Source organism: Acanthopagrus latus, chromosome 4 (assembly GCF_904848185.1).
Source record: "Acanthopagrus latus isolate v.2019 chromosome 4, fAcaLat1.1, whole genome shotgun sequence".
Lineage (NCBI taxonomy): Eukaryota > Metazoa > Chordata > Actinopteri > Spariformes > Sparidae > Acanthopagrus > Acanthopagrus latus.
In genome coordinates, this window is record NC_051042.1 from 18748339 (window position 1) to 18765263 (window position 16925).

The following is a 16925-nucleotide window of genomic DNA, read 5'->3' on the forward strand; positions in this document are numbered from 1 at the left end:
CGCACAACTGTCAAACTTGTATGAATTATGGGTAGTGGGGATGATGCTGATGCGAGTATCAGTAGTTTTGCTAATAATGGATGACAGAATAAAGACTTCACCTAGAGATGGCGCCCTATGAGCTAAGGCATTACCAAAGTTATTACAGTTGATCCTGGTGGGAACTTAAACATCTCGACTACATTTCATGGTCATTTTGAATAGTGATCTTCAAAATTGTTAAATAGTGTTAAATGGTTAAAGTGTCTGGACAACGGTGAGCCAACAACCGACAAACTGTCATCCTTGCTGGTGTGGCTAAGTAATATCAAATATATCATATTAAAACTCATGACATACCATTTTACCTGGTAAGTGGTGTCATCACTTTAAAAGATGGTACAGCCCAATGGGAAATGAAGACGAATGCTCTGCTGTACTGTTCACTCACGCTAGTATTATCAGCACTCGATTTTAATGTTAAATGTCACTGGTTCGTCACATAACCTGTTATGCAGAGCTTTGGAGTATCTCAGATTAAATCATATTCAGTGTAAGTTTGATCCATTGAGGTGCCAGGATAAAAAAAAAAATTGCATGATGTCAATGTTGTGGGGTGCTAGGACTATAAATAGCTCAGATCTCTTAAGCAATTATGAGCCCACACTTGGACCTCAGCACATACACCACTGAAACTTGTCCTCTTTAATAATATAAGACCTTACATAAGGCATTTATATCTCCAACTCTGTGTCTAAGCCACATAAAGAAGTTAATAATTTAAAAATGTTATGTAACTGTTTTGCATATTTTTAAATCCTTCAGTGGCTTACAAAAACATGTAGAAGAAGTCGCAGTGTGTAGTGGAATCACCTGCGTGTGGGCGGACGCACCGACTTCAGAATTTTAATTAAGTAATTAAAAAGTCATTTGGTAAAGCATAAATGCAGGTCATTACAAGCCTTTTATTACCATGACAGAACTTTCAGTATTGAATAATAGCTAGCTATTACAAGACTTGAAAATACGTTGTTGTTTGTGAATAAAATGATTTATACGAATATATTAAGTATATATTGTATATTAAAAAGACAGATATCTCTTAGGTGTCAGATTAGTAGTAATTTAAGATGTATCACTTTTTTTTTCCATTTATGCTCAACAAGGCTGGGAACACTGCTTCATCACGTACAGTATGACGTAATGAAGCAAAACATGAACTTCCTCAAAGTCACCCCCAAATAAAGCCATGGGTTCCCACTCTCTCTGAAGATAAACTCTTCCCTCCTCGCTGCTCTCAACCCTATTTGCCTGTTACTATGCTGACTGGTGTTTACAGCACCACAAAAATGTTTCATGCCTTCAGTTACGCAGATAATGTACTCTGCATAGACCATCTCACATAAGAACCCAGGGAATTTAGTCTTTTTTTTTCTCGCAGTCCTATCTTGTGTAACATTTGTTGGAAAGCTTGGTTTCTCCAGCAGGCACGGCCCACCAGTCAGTGGAGGTCTGTTCCGTCACTCCATCTCTATGTCTGCTGACACTTTCAGCCACTGACAAATGAGCCAAACACTCACACACGATTGTTAGCTGTTAGCTAACTGCACTATGTATTGTAAAAAGTATTGAATAGAATTATGATAATGTTGATTATTCATTTAGAATAATGATAAATATCCCAACTCACATGCCCCAAGCATTTAACTGGTGACGCATTGGCATCTTTTTGGCATCATTGAAAATCTGATGTCAATATGTGATATATTTACTATTGTGTAATATTTCTAATAATAAATGTTTTGCTCTTTTATGTAGAGTAAAAAATAAATAAAAAATACCCCAATCATTTTTGATCTAAAAATTATTCTTTGGGGTACTATGTTCAAGCTAACTGACCTAGCATGTTACAGTCTTTGAAAAGTAAGAAATTAAAGTGTGATTTACGGTTAGATAAATCTGTAAAGGTTATGGATAGAAAAGGAAATTTGAATCTGAGTCTCTGAGTCATCTATGTCCACTCTTTTCTCATGTGTAGCCTGGAGAAGCATATTTCAGCATCAACTCTGAAGCATTGTAGAGCCTCTTCAGCACCTTGTTTTTGTTTTATAGTGGCATGTTTGCAGTTTGGTTCAGTCTCAGAGTCATCATCAGCAATGGTCAAATTCACTAGATTTGACCGTTGACCCTTTTAGAACTAGGGTCATTTCTCATAGATTTCTATACAATTGAACTTATTTTTTAAACCAGTGAAGTTGCCTCCTGCTGGCCATTATTAAAAATGCAGGTTTTAGGCACTTCTGCATTTGCTTCACTTTTCAGACCCGGCGGCTTCCACTTGAATCCTCAATGGCTAAAATGTTCTTAAACCAATGAACTAGAAAATTTTAAAATCTCACCAACAAGACAGTTTGTACTGCTACTTTGCATAACGAATAAAAAAAAAAAATATAAAAAAAAAAGCAGAAATTGGAGATGGTGGGTTGAGTGCTACTGAGGAGGCAGTGGCAGGAAGGGATTGCGCAGGTGATGAGAGAGAACAACAAAGCCTTTACTATAGATTTTTTAACAAATCAATTGCTGTGCAGGATAGTGAATAACAACAGCAAAGCAAAGGAGGCCCCTGGCAGCGTGGGTGAGATGCTCCCTTGCCATTTTGTCTTCAGTGGGTTTTGAAATAGAGGACCTGCCAATTTGTGTTCTTTCCCTGAATGCCCCTAGTTAATCTTGAGAAACGTGGAGTCATTATTGTGTACATAAAGACGAAATGTTTGAAATGTAGTAAAATATTTTCTATAGAAGGGTCTAGATACCTTCTGCGTTATCTTTAAATCGATTGATACCAGGCACTCTTATTGCCACACCCTTATTATCTTGTATCAAGCTTTTTTTTCCCTTCCGGAAATATTTAAAGTACATTCTTGGTGATTAACTAAATAAATACACTAGCACAATAAAGCTATACAGAACCAAAACAGCAGTAGCCACTTAGACGCTAATGACAATTCCTACATTTGTATGACTCCTGTATGCAAGAATTTCACTTGCATTTTGCAACTACTGTGGTATTACAGATACTCTGTCTTAAATGTATGTGGAGGTGCACCAGTGCGCCTAAAAGCCAACCCTTTGTGATAAGTAGAAAGAGAGAGTCAATGGGAGTTTGTGTGATGAGCGCTATGTGGCTGTTGTGGTCTAGCTTATGCATGGATGGCATACACTAAAAACAGCAAGCCATTGCCAGATGGAGGCACATGTGTTGACAGTGACTCAATCTATGTGCACAGATTCCTAGTTCCATTCCTAGATGGAAAAAAAATCTGATTCACTGAAGCATTTGAAAGTGCACTGCGGACATGTAAGAGCAGAGACTCGCTGTATTTTTCACAGGAAGAAAATAATTTGATCACAGCTAGCCAGTGCTAGCTAATGTTAACATGGGGGTTAAAACAGAACCAGGTGCTGTTGTTTACCAAAGCTGTTAGAGCCATTGGTACAATAACGAACAATACAATGTATTCTGTGTAGGCAGCATAAGAATGACTGCAGTCCACTTCAGCTTCTGGTTGGTTAAAATGTTTAAAGAGTTGTCTGTTGTTAGATAGCTGTTAGAGCCAAGAGAGCACAATAGTTGTTGGCTGCTGGGGAATAGTGCAAGGAAAGATGTGAAAAGTCATTCATAAGGACTTAGGAAAATACAACTGCAGTGCTGAGGGAATCACTTATGCTGAAGCTGCAAGGAATTATGAGACAGCATTGTCGTCTTTCCTTTCTTGAAAGATTGTCGAGCTTACCCTATATGCTAAAGGAGATACAAGGGAAGCATTGAAGCACCTTTCCATAGCGTTGAGATGATTCGTGGCTGCCACTTAGATACTTCTGAGTCATTTCACTCAGTTAGGAACCCTTAGCAAAAAGACAGTATGGCCACAGCTTTTGACTGTCTGCTTATAGTGCTATTTGTTTGTTTTTCCTGAATTAGCTGAGCTTTGTTAGCGGCTTTCCTTTGATAGGATAGGGTGGATGAGTGTTTACAGCCGCTCATTTGACCCACCAATCGAGACAAGCCTCTTCAGTGTTGCACTGGAAAAAGCACATCCATTCCGTGCAGCGGAGCCAGCACACGTGATTGGAAAATTGACATTAGTTGTGTGAGGCTTGAAAACTTGTCAGCATTAATGAATGGCTAGACAAAGAGAATGTGTATGTTCATTCTTATTTTACCAACAAATGCTTCTTTTGGCAGTGGGAAAACTGAAAATTAGGTTCATCAGTAGTTGGGAGTCGGATAAGACATGTGGAACCAGAAAATGTTTAAGATGTCCCAGAGTCATGTGGGCAGTCACATATCCTTCACCAGGGGTCACACCACCAGAGAAGGACTTCCCTCTCTGATGGGTTCCACGTAACTTTTAGAACCGATTAAAAATGCATGTTCGACCTCATACTGACTACACATTGAGTGCTGCATAAGGATGGTTTAACTTCAGCAGCTAAGCTTTTGCATTGGGTCTGTGATGTACAAAGGGAGTTGTTAGAAAAGACAATCAGATGTTTGTGATCTCTTATGTTTAAGAGTCACTAACTTCACTGGAAACCTCAAGGTAAACCAGAAGGGCGGAGAAGGCTAGAGTAGACCTTTTTCCTCCTGATGTATAGATGGTAACTCCTGTTGCTCTCTTCTGCCATCATCTTTGTTCACACAATGTTAAAAGGTCACATGAAAAATGCATGAGTGTAGCTGGAGGATCTCACCACTCGTGCATGAGGAAGTGACTGAGTACACATGGTTCCGCTAGGTGACAAGGAAGGATCTCAGTAGGCCAGCTAAGATGGTTAGTTTGCTTCCCTGGAAATACCCGACTCTGGATTGAAAGGTTGACTGGAATGTTACTCAGGCTATTGTGGGTCTCCATTGATTTTGTATATCTCACATAGTCCTCCCATGAACATGTCCGCCTAAAATAATCTTGATTTACCTGATGTTGAATGTGGATGTTTTTCCTCTACAATGTCTGTATGGCAAACCGTGATCTATAGAAAAACAATATTGATATCTTCCACAAGTTGAAGGGGGGACTTCACTTACCATTTCCATTGTGGTTAGATGAAGTAAATAGCAACGCTTTCTGCTCCGTCATACCTGAGTCAAGGCACAGGGCTGAGGTGCCCTTGCACACAGCTGCTAACCCTCAGACTGTTCCAGTGTAGCATTCTGTGGTCAGCAGGTCAGACTGTGGTTGTACTGGGGCACTCCAAGGTGTAACTGACAGTAGAAACACACAGAACGCAGCAAGCTGATAAACCTAACAACTCCCACTGTTTTTGTATGTGAAACAATGTCTGTTTTTTTGTTGTTTCTTTTTTTTTTACCTCCCCAACCTGTTTTTAGAACATTTATCACATAAAACATGGCTGGAATTAAAACCAAATTTAGGCATTCATTTCATTTTTAGAAATTGGAAGACATGAACAAAAAACTGCATTATACACAGGCTATCTGTATCGAGAGACTATACTGTCTTGAACTTTGGATATTGTTATAGATATATAGAGACGTGGCAAAAATGTACTCTTTTTCCATTTTTAAAGGCTGTGTTACTGTAATGTAATGACATTTCAGACTGTTCTACTTGTTCTAATACTTGCCTTTACCCACTTAATCATTATATTCACATTACTGGTGATTTTATCAAAAATCGCATTGTGTTGATATTTTGTGAAAGTACCAAGTCCCTACTATACTGAAGCATTCTTGATATTGAGGTATTTGGTCAAAAATAGTATAATATTTAATTTTGACAATCAGTGCTAAAAATTTTTAACATGCTTTTAAACCCTAACCCTAAATATCACAAGAGTATTTTAAGTTTTAAGTTCAATTTAGGCATGAAATGTGTTTTTTGGTACATAGAGGCCCATTCCTGCCAACCGCTGTTTTCACAAATTCGCGATATGTCGCAAACCTACTTTTTCGAACTCCTCGAGACGATTTCACCGGTTTCCATGAAACTTTGCACACAGCATCTGTGGACTCTCCTGACAAAAAGTTATTAAAACAATTTTGATATTCCAAACAATAGTGAAGTTATGAAATAACAAATTCCTGTACGTCTTTGCTCAAAACACATATCAAATATGTAAAGTGTTGCATATCTCCATATCGGTCTGTCCGAATGACATGAAACCCAGGTGACTACTTCCCCATGAGCCACTAAGGCTCTATAACAAAAATGATAAACTTGCTTTTTCGAACTACTCCTAGGCCATTTGACCGATTTGCAACAAACTTTGAAAGTAGCATCTGTGGACAAAACTTATCATCTACTCCAAATTGCTCAAACCTGTAGAGGGTCTTTCCCTCAATACATCTACAAGGCACACCCTGACGGCAGCATGCCCTGATGCACGTGGACTGCAAGGGCCCGTTTATCGCTGCTTGCAGCTTTAATTTTCTCTTATTTACTCACCATTTTCAGTTCCCATGATCCTCTTAACTCCTGAAAGGAATGTTGTTATTTAGCTGCATGCTAATGAAACTGAAATGAAACTACAGTACTTTTAACAGCACTAGATACAAATAATTTACCATTTATTTTCTAATTCCAAATGTCCAAGTGTGCTATTCATTTCCTTTCCCTCCATTCTTTCTTCAGTGGTCGTGTGAAACCATTGCTCAGCCGGTTCAGCGAGCTTGAAGCCCTGATGTCTAATGTAAATATTAAGCCAGGCAGCATTGATGCTGTCCTGTTGGATGCTGGCTGCTCCTCCATGCAGATGGATCAGGCGGAGAGAGGCTTCTCCCTCAGCAAGGATGGGCCCTTGGATATGAGAATGGATGGAGTGAGGTAAGAGATTTTCATCATAAAGGTTGTTCAGGAAGGATGATGGAACTTAGTTTGAATAACTGGGACCCACTGTAAATGAACACTAGACCAGACTAGACTGGGAGTTGCTGGATAATCAGAATCACTAGTGTCTTAAAATCGCCCTATTTCTCACTGTTTATTATATAAAGAAAAAAAAAGTCAGCTCATAGTTTTTATTTGAATTATTTTTTTCCTAAATTTGTTGGTAAGATTTAAAAGTGACAAACTTTACAAAACAAACTTGAATTTGTTATTGTGGTAATGCAATACATTAAGGAAAAGAGTGATTTTAGATCACTACAAAAACTCTCAGGGAGACATCAGATACAAGATTATATGTACAAAATCTGTGGGTTTGACCACAAAGACCTCAGTTCATGCCCCACCTCTGACAAACATTCGGCCTTGATTTCTGGTAACCATGAAGGAGAACTTTCCCTAAATTCAATCGGGACCACAAACTTTTTCGAGCAATACTTCAGCTATTGGGGTTGAATATCAAAGAAACCCTCATATTTTGAATTTTGGCAAGGTAGGTTGTGAGATGACCACAAAATTAAATATATAATGCAGCTAATTTTGTAAATTTGGCTATGTAACAAAACTATGTTGCATATTTATCACAAATTGTTGAATTCACAGTAATAAACTGCGCTTTCAGAATTTTTGGGAAAATTAAATGTAATGACAGACTTTGAAGAGACAGTGATGTGATTTGAAGCTGCTGGTGATTAAGAACATTGCTGAAGTGTCCAAGAGACAAAAGTGTTTTCATCATACAGTTGCTGATAATAACAACAAAATGTCCTGCTCAGGAGATTTCTTTGTTACAGTTGTTTAATGATAACTTAATTTAAACTGAAAGAAAGAAAGAAAGATAGATAGATAGATAGATAGATAGATAGATAGATAGATAGATAGATAGATAGATAGACTTATGCAATGTGTGGTATGTTTGTGTATATACCAGTCTATACTTATATGTTTGTGTGTGTGTGTGTGTGTGTGTGTGTTTTTATATATTTATATATATATATATATATTTATAAATATATATATATATATATATATATATATATATATATATATATATATATATATATATAAATATAATTTATATTTATATATATATATATATATATATATATATATATATACACACACACACACACAGAGTATATCATATATAAATGTGCAGTATATATTTGTTTTTGTGTTTGTGTATATATATATATTAGTATATATTTCTTTTTTTTAATATTTTTATGTGGATGTATATGTGTTGTAAAGTAATGCTTTTTGAATGTGTTCAGAAATGTATATGTATATATCCCTCTTCAATTTCACTACAATGTGTAAATCAGCGTGCTAAGATAACCCCATTAGAAGCTATTGCTCAAGCTGCACATGTCGTCTCAACCCCTTACAATCATTCTCTTCATAGCTGTCAGCTATAAGGGTTTTCAGCTGTATCTCAGAGTTGTCAGGATTCGCCACTGTCAGCAAGGACGTGACGTCAAGCAGCTTAATTGGGCTTCTCTTTGTGCGTAGGTACCCCGACATGCCCTGCGCTGCTGACGTTGTGAATACCTTAGATCAACAGGCTCTTGCATCCATCCTCCTTGCATATGGGGAAGAGAGACAAGCCAGGAAAATAGCTTCAGCCATTGTGGAGGCACGCCGTGTCAGCCCCATCACTCGGACACAGCAGCTGGCCAGCGTGGTGGCAGGTAGCTCAACACTATCCTGATTAATTCCCTGCAGCATTCTGGAGGCTGTGGGGGAAAATAAAACACGAGTGGAGTTATTAAGGCTGTCTCCCGGTGGGACGTATTTGTCTCAGAAAATTACGTCGACTGTGACCTCAGTCACCATCCTCTCTGCTGTCTCTGTTTTGGGTGCCTTTTTTCTGCATCTTCATTTTGTTGAGGCACAGACGCAGCTCAAGGTGGCTGGAACAGAATGTGGCTAATGCCTTGAAAACAATACAGTAGCCGTCATTTCCCCTGTTTCTTTGCCCACAAATATGTGCATGCACCTGACACAAATGCAAACACCCACATATGCTCACACACATACAAGACACACTCATGCATAAAGCCAGGATTACATTGTTTGTCTTTACTGATGGTTTTTATTTATTTATTTTTTTTAGCCGTATGCCTCCAGATTTGAGCTGCTGAACAAGTGAGGTGTCGTTTCAGTAGTTATTGCACAGAGCAGTATGTGCGTCAGTGTCACCCTGGGAGAAGAGTTGTGAGTAAGAGCAGCTGTTTAATCTTTTTTGAAGAGCAAAGCGAGTCACCGCCAATGTTTATTCAAAAAGAAATCAGTGAGGTCTTGATTTAAGAAAGTTCCTGCGGGACTGTATGACCGACTGTGACAGTGATGCTGACAGGAAGAGAATTTACAGTTATAAGGGACATGAAAAGGGCTTGTGTGTGTGAGTTTAGAGACCTGGTGGTGTTCAGACATCATATAAGAAATGTCTTTTAGTCACGCTTATATGCGGGATATGTGACACATTACAGGGCAGTGGGTAGTTTTCCAAAATGTTGAATTTCCTGGATGAAAATGAGAAATACTGGAGCAAATGGAGTGACTTGTTATGACTTAAACTTACGTGCATCCACAGGGTAACCTTTTAATTTAGTCTGTATTTAAATTGAATTGTGCATTTTTATAAAAGTACTGCATTAGTTTGGCTGTGTGAATGAGCAGGGGTTTAGAGTTCTACACATACCTGAGGCCAAATATAAAAGATTCGTACCCACAAAAACCATAGGTACACCATTTCACACACATACACTGGAAAAAACCCAGTTCACTTCAGGCATACATGTGGATGATGGGTTGTTGATGTTAACATGGGAAATGAGGGTGAAGTCAGAATCAGAAAATAAAAATAATTAGTTTAGGTTGTTGGGCACCTTCACTGATTATGTTTATGTCAGTTGATTTGAGCGCTACAAACAAAATCACTTGAACAACTGACACAGCGCAAATGTAAATTGCACTAACTCTTTTCATTGACAGTTCTAGTGAGCAGTGAAACACACAGAACCATGCACATACACAGCTTTATTCATGATCCAGTATGTTGTAAACACCATTGCAGTAGCCCAAGAGGCCTGTTGATATTGGACAATTCTGACGCGATATGTTCCAGTGCCGATCTTTATTGCCAGCATGGGAGGCAGTGTGACGTTCATGTTGTATTGTTAGAGGATAGGGTGTGAAGGTTAGGGTAGAGTATGGGTGTTTATCACATTTATAAATGTGGTCTGAGATTCTTAAAAGCCATGGCAGTGCTTTAGAAATCTGACAAAAGAGTTCATGAGCATGTTTCTGACTTTGACTTTTTAGTGGGTGTTGTCCTTTTATATGCTAATATGGTCAAGAAGGGCATGAAAAGCATTTAAGTGATCTGAAGTTATGACATAAAAAAACAGATGCAAAGGCAGCAGAGCTATTTGTTGTGTTAATCGTTATTGAAATAAAAATAGCAGCTTCGCCAAATCAACCCGTCCAAGTTTGTTTGCTGAACACTTGGAGCAGGATTCAAGTGAGGAAACCTGTCAGCTTTAGCAACGTTACACCACCATTCATAATCACCTTGTTTTTAACTCTGTTAGTGTGTGAGTGTGGATGATGTAGAGGATGTGTAATGCACATATTCCATTCTGAACTGTGTCTTTCATACATGGACTTATGGCTGTATTGCACCTGCATACAACAGCCAAACACCAGAATACAGAATACACTCAGCTGGAGCTGGAGCAGATAAAAGCTTTGGTGACTTTTGACACTGGACCTAGCATTGTTGACCAACTCCAAACTATCCTGGCAGTGACAGTGCTGACCTTCAAGGGCACTTAAAGCCAGAAAGTCCAAAATGGAGGACGCCTTTTAGCCTATTAGCTTTCCCGCAACATCCGGTCTTCTATAAACCTTCCCTGCAAGGGTATAAAGTGCTTCAACAAAGAGGCGTAATCTGCAGTCAGTTATGACACAGGAATCGAACGTATAAATACTTATTTTGAATAAACTGTAATTATTGCATGCTGAACGGCTAAACTAACTAGCTTGCTCGCTGGCAGCTAACTGGCATGCTACCACTTTGCTCACCACATGCATACTGCATCACCAAGGCTCCGGCACCAACTGTGCAGCTTTCTTGTTTGACGAAGCACTGAGCCAAAACAATTTCTGATTTGTGTCTCTGCCACATCATCCTCAACAGTCACACGTTTCTGTTGATTTCTGGCTCTTAAGATCACATCTGTTGTGTTACCTCAAACAAAGTTGTGTCCATGTTGTCCTGTTCCATTTATTCTGTTGATCTTAACAAACACCTGCGTTTGGCCGGTCACACCAAAGCATTAAACACTGTTGCTGTGAAATGTGGCTGTGCTCTGGCCTTTGTTGATCCACGCTTCAAACATCAAATATGGCAGTCTACAATTGAGAGCACAGGGAGTGTTTTGTGTTGTTAGCTCCACACGTTCCGTGTCATACATTCCCTATGTTGTGGTTCCTTCTTAACTACCTGATTTTCTCCGTATGTGCACATCTTAATCTCTTCTTCTCTCCATGGTTCTGTCTGCAGGACCTTTGAAAGATGAATTAGAGAGAGAGCATATGGCTTGGTGAGGCCAGACCAGGGCTGGTCCTTGCTGTGCAGGCATTGTATTGATTGCAGTGTGAGTCACACCTTGGGCTGTTTAGTGCGGGAGGAGAGAAATGCCACATCACTCACTCTATTTATTGCAGTTTCTCTTTAGGTCTATATAACTTCCTAATTGTTCTTTAACCTGATGTGTGGTGGTAATCAGGTGGATCTTACAAACTCATCATACATACATTTAATGTTTAGCTGTAATGTGCCACAAATTTACATTTTACTATACTTTATATACTTTTCATTTATCAGACCTTTTTGTACCTGAAGCCAAATACATTCTGCACCCTGCAGGTTATCTATCAAGCAGGTGTACAATAACTGTGATTTTCCTGGCACGTGGAACATGCATGTAGAACTCTCCATTTTTAAAAAAGGAGGAACAAAATGTTCAGGAGTGTTTAAGAGGAATGTTGTGACACATAAGCCATCTCCATCCAGCCCGCACAGATCCTCTGATGGACCTGCCACTTAGTCCTGCTAAAGTTCTCAGAGACTTGCATGTTTATTGTGCTTGTTTTCTTTTAACTTAAAAGGTAACTCATTAAAATGTATTCGCAGGGTATTTCTGCATGCGTGAAAACATAGTTTAACGATTTTTGTAGCTTCAGAGGAAGCTGTATGGAATCTGGTACATTTCCTGAATTTATGTCACTCAATTACTACGTTGCATTATGGGTAATGTGGGCACTATATTTTAAACGCAGTCCACTGGTCTAGCATTACAGCATAACAATGTTGAAAATGACAGTTTAGATACAAATGATCCAAACAAATACAGCAGAACCACAAATTCTTCTTCTTTTAAACCTGGTGTCTACATTGCCCACAATGCAACTTAGCCACAGTGACATTACTGGAGGCAGTTAATTAGATGACATGCAGTTTCCTCTGGAGCCACAACAGGCTTTAAACTATATTTTCACATAAGAAGGAGTACTCCCTAAGTACTGTAAACACAAACTTGGTGGAGTTGCCCTTTAATTCAGCTCTTCCTGGTGCCGTGCTTTCTCGAGCTGAATTGACAGCCCCCAACAGTGTTGCACTGTATATTACTTTGCCCTTTGAAAAGAAATGTATGTTGTCGTGGTTTCTTAATTCATTGACAACATTAATTTAACATAATCTTAAACTGGTTATTAACTTTATGACTTACAGAAATACAGCTGTGGTCTAAATGTGTCATTTTAGGGGTTCCTGACATTAAAAAATATGAGCACCACTACTTGCGTACTTAAAAGCTAGCCTTGTTTTTAGCCTCTACTTAGCCAACATTTTCCCACAAGACTTTTTTATATTGTTGTCAGTAAAAAAAATAAAAAATGTTCTAGTGCATTATACTTCAGTTCCCCTCTCTCAGACCATTTCTTTTGCTCTAGGATCATTTCCTGCTGCTGTCATCTACGCAAGGAAAGATCGACTCAACCGGCCGACGCATGTCGCCACAAAGACTTTCCAAGCTCTGCGTGTCTTTGTGAATGACGAGCTGAACGAACTAATCGCAGGCCTGCATGCTGCCCAGGCAGCACTGAGACCTGGAGGACGTCTCTGCGTTATCACTTTCCATTCACTGGAAGACAGACTAGTCAAACATTTCCTCCAGGGGGACGACTTGTCTAATGTAGATCACTTCAGCTCGAGGAATCACACCACCAGGAAGGAAAAGAAAGATGGTGGAAGTGATTATTGGCTCCCGCTGCGAAGAAAAGTGATCACCCCTGAAAAGGATGACGTAAAAGAAAATCCTCGAGGACGCTCTGCTAAACTACGTGCGGTGCTCAGACGTTGAGAACACATCTATATTCTCTTTTTTCATAAACGTAGGAGTTTTTTTTTACAAAGAGAAACTTTTTACAACTAAAACTGAAGAGAGTTAAGGCAACATTATTAAAACACTTCATAGCTAACAATAACAGCTTCTTTTTTGATGGTACGGTGACTTGTAATGGGTTGAATGGTGTCTCTATCTTGGCCACTCCGCTAACTTCAGTGAGAGGGTAGATCACAGCGTTACATACATGTTTACTTCAACATACAAGTTGTCAACACATAACACTGTTTTGACATAATAAGTTGTATTTGTAGTTAGCGCACACATTACGTCTGACAAACTGTTACAAACCCGGGATTTGTATTTACGTGCATTACGTAATTACGTTCTTTTAAGTGAGAGCAACACAGAGTTGTATGAAAGCTGGTTAAGTTTGAGGGGTAACGTACAAAATAATTGTATTGAAAGCTTTTTATACCAAAATAAATAAAAAAAATGACCTCTGTCTTGTCTGCCTTTTTGTCTTTTATAGTGTACTTGAAATGACTGTAAAGTGCCTCACAATTTGGTGCATTCATCTAAGCTCACCACAGTTTTATGTTACAAACACCTCTTGTTTGCTAGAGTCCTGTAATGATCCCTTATAATACTGTTTTAAGCGACAACGTTAAGTGTTCAACATCATGCAGAGGTTATCGTGGCTCAATCGCTGAACATGTTTAACAATGAAACACCTTTTCCCATTGACGTCTGTATTTCCCCTGAAGGTCCCTTGATGACAAGCTGAAGTGAAACCTCTACTGTACCAAGTGAATCAGCGACGGCGCTAAATACTGAGTGACGCAAGTGTCAGGAGTGGTGCTGAATGAGCTGGGTGGTTGTTCTTGAGCATCCTCTCACCTTCAGCTGTAAGCAGATGAGGTGTTTTCATCTTTACTATTTGACTTTGATTAATTGTAATTGCTCCATCAAGATTATTAACACTTTTTTTTTCTTCTGTCTCAGTTTAGTGCTCTCTAAATATACCCTTCTTGTTACCTTGGAAACTAAATGGCGCAAGTAACATTTAACTGTGTCTAAAATTATGTGCTGTTTTAATCTAATATGAAATGATGCCATATCGTGAGATTGAATGTCTCTCCCTGTTGACATCAGTGGATGTGAGTTGATGCAAATCACTGTTCCTGTTGATGGAGTATGCCGTGACATTTTACTGCGTTTCTATTTTATTGCCACATGATCTTTACTGAATCACAGTGTTGACATCAGAAGGTGAGCACGGGTAAGAAAATGTTACTCACGACTTCATTTCACCACTGATGCGTGACAATTTTCATATAAATAAAGAAGAGTAAACACCAAGAGATGCCCAACTTTTTGAAGTGAAGATATTCCTTTTTTTTTTTTCTTCTTGACATTTTTAATTTGGCTTTTGTACTGGCACCATTTTACCCCATCACACAGGATGTAATGTGATATTAATATATACTGTGTGTGTTTTGTTACAATCTCTTGACCACTATTCAGCATCTACTGATAACAGAAGTGTGATACTCACTATATTACATTTACTCAAGTGAAGTCACTTAAGACAGCATTGGGGGTGGTGGAGTGAGAGAGAAGTGATCTTACTTCCTCGTTTCTACTTGAGGCCAGTGGCTCACACCTGCTGTAAGCTTTGTTGTCATTTTAGTTCAGTTCCTGTTCCCGTTTGCAGTTAGCATTCCCCTCCCTCCTCTCTATGTCACCACACTTGCATGACTCCTCTCTCTTTTTTTTCCCCGAGGCAGCTCTTTGTGCCACTTTCTTTTCTTCATGTGTTTTTCATTGTTTGGCCTGTTTGGTAGTAAACGCCGGCACGGGGAGCACTGGAATTGGTAGCTTTTCCTGTTTTGCCATTGCCAGTCTAGGTGCCATAACAGGAGGATCCTGCTCTTTGCATGTTCATGAGCACACAGGACACTCTCTTTATGGGGTTCTCTGTCCTGGTTAGAGAAAGTGGGCAGGGATACCAGAGAGTTTCCATCTTTGTTTACTGCATGAGCAGTAGGAGAACAGACATGGGATACCGACCAAACCCTGTAACAGTGATTGCTATTGGAATACAGAGCTATTTAAATGGAATGTGTGGCTGGGATATTTTTCTTTTTTTTTTTTTTTTACCTTAAAATAGTGTCTCAGGTATCAGGTTAAAGGATCATATTGAATGTGGTAACACTCTTTTCTCAGCCACTGTGCAGACAAGGATGTATTTTTAACGGTGTAACCAGTGTCTGAGTGGGCGATGGCATGTAAATTTGTTCAAAGTTGTCTCCCTTATGTTCACTTAGGTCTAAAATTCTCAAAACATAAAACACAAGTGATCTTTGTTGCTCAGCGCAATAGAAGATAATAAGACAGGAACATCAGTAATTTGAAATTATTGTTATCGGACATTATCTGATGGCAATTTCTCAATCACCATGGAAACAGTCACCTCAGATAACAATAAATATACTGTTAGACGATGCTATTATTGTAGGCTTGGATCAATCCATAGACAACCAGGTACGTTTCTAACAGCTACTGGAGTTGAATTATGTCTCTGAAACCGCAGGCAGCATCTAACGTGCTACTAACGAAGCTGCAGGCACAGGATGAACATCTTCACTTGACACAGGGGCGAAAATACAGAAGTCAGGCTTCCATTTCAATATTAGCTTCCCTTGTTTTAATTCGTAACAACGTCTTGTCATTGAATCCAGCTCTCCTCGTTGAACCGGCACCTTATCGTGGTGGAGGGGTTTGAGCACCTGATTGATCCTAGGAGCTATGTTGTCTGGGCTTAATTCCCCTGGTAGGGTCTCACAAGGCAAACAGGTCCTAGGTGACAGGTCAGACTAAGATCGGTTCAAAAACCCCTAATAACAGAGATAATATCAAGGATGCGTACGTCACCCGGATTGGCGTTACCGGGGCCCCACCCTGGAGCCAGACGTGGGGCTGGGGCTCGCAGGCGAGTGCCTGGTGGCCGGGTTTTTGCCCACGGGACCCGGCCGGACGCAGCCCGAAGGAGCGACGTGGGCCCGCCCTCCAGTGAGCTCACCACTTGCAGGAGGGTCCAGAAGGGGCAGGTGCGGTGTGATTTGGGTGGTGGTTGTGGGCAGGGGCCCTGGCGACCCAATCCCCGGAGGGTGACTCTAGCCATGGGGACATGGAATGTCACGTCACTGGGGGGGAAAGAGCCTGAGCTGGTGCGAGAGGTTGAGCGGTACCGCAGCAGTGTAGAGTACCCGGCCTTCTTGGAGTCCCTGGGAGGGGTACTGGAGAGTGCTCCAACCGGGGACTCCGTCATTCTACTGGGGGAGTTCAACGCTCACTTGGGCAGTGACAGTGTTACCTGGAGGAGTGTGACTGGGAGGAACGGCCTCCCTGATCTGAACCAGAGTGGTGTTTTGTTACTGGACTTCTGTGCCAGTCACAGTTTGTCCATAACAAACACCATGTTCAAGCATAAGGGTGTCCATATGTGCACGTGGCACCAGGACACCCTAGGCCGGAGGTCAATGATCGACTTTGTGGTCGTGTCATCTGACCTCCGGCCCCTCTCTTTACATGACCTCCGGCCGCATGTAAAGAGAGGGGC

At 40.0% G+C, this 16925-nt stretch overlaps 1 protein-coding gene across 6 annotated transcripts in view; it reads left to right on the plus strand.

Moving 5' to 3' along the window:
• mettl15 (methyltransferase like 15) overlaps nt 1–13805 on the plus strand; it is a 46523-nt gene extending 32718 nt beyond the window's left edge. For all 6 annotated transcript variants that reach the window (XM_037095203.1, XM_037095205.1, XM_037095204.1 and 3 more), the window contains 3 exons: nt 6636–6827; nt 8400–8578; nt 12909–13805. In XM_037095203.1, coding sequence (XP_036951098.1) covers nt 6636–6827; nt 8400–8578; nt 12909–13318 — 781 coding nt within the window. In that variant the 3' untranslated portion in view covers nt 13319–13805. The remainder of the gene's footprint in view (nt 1–6635; nt 6828–8399; nt 8579–12908) is intronic.
• The last annotated feature ends 3120 nt before the right edge of the window (nt 13806–16925 follow it).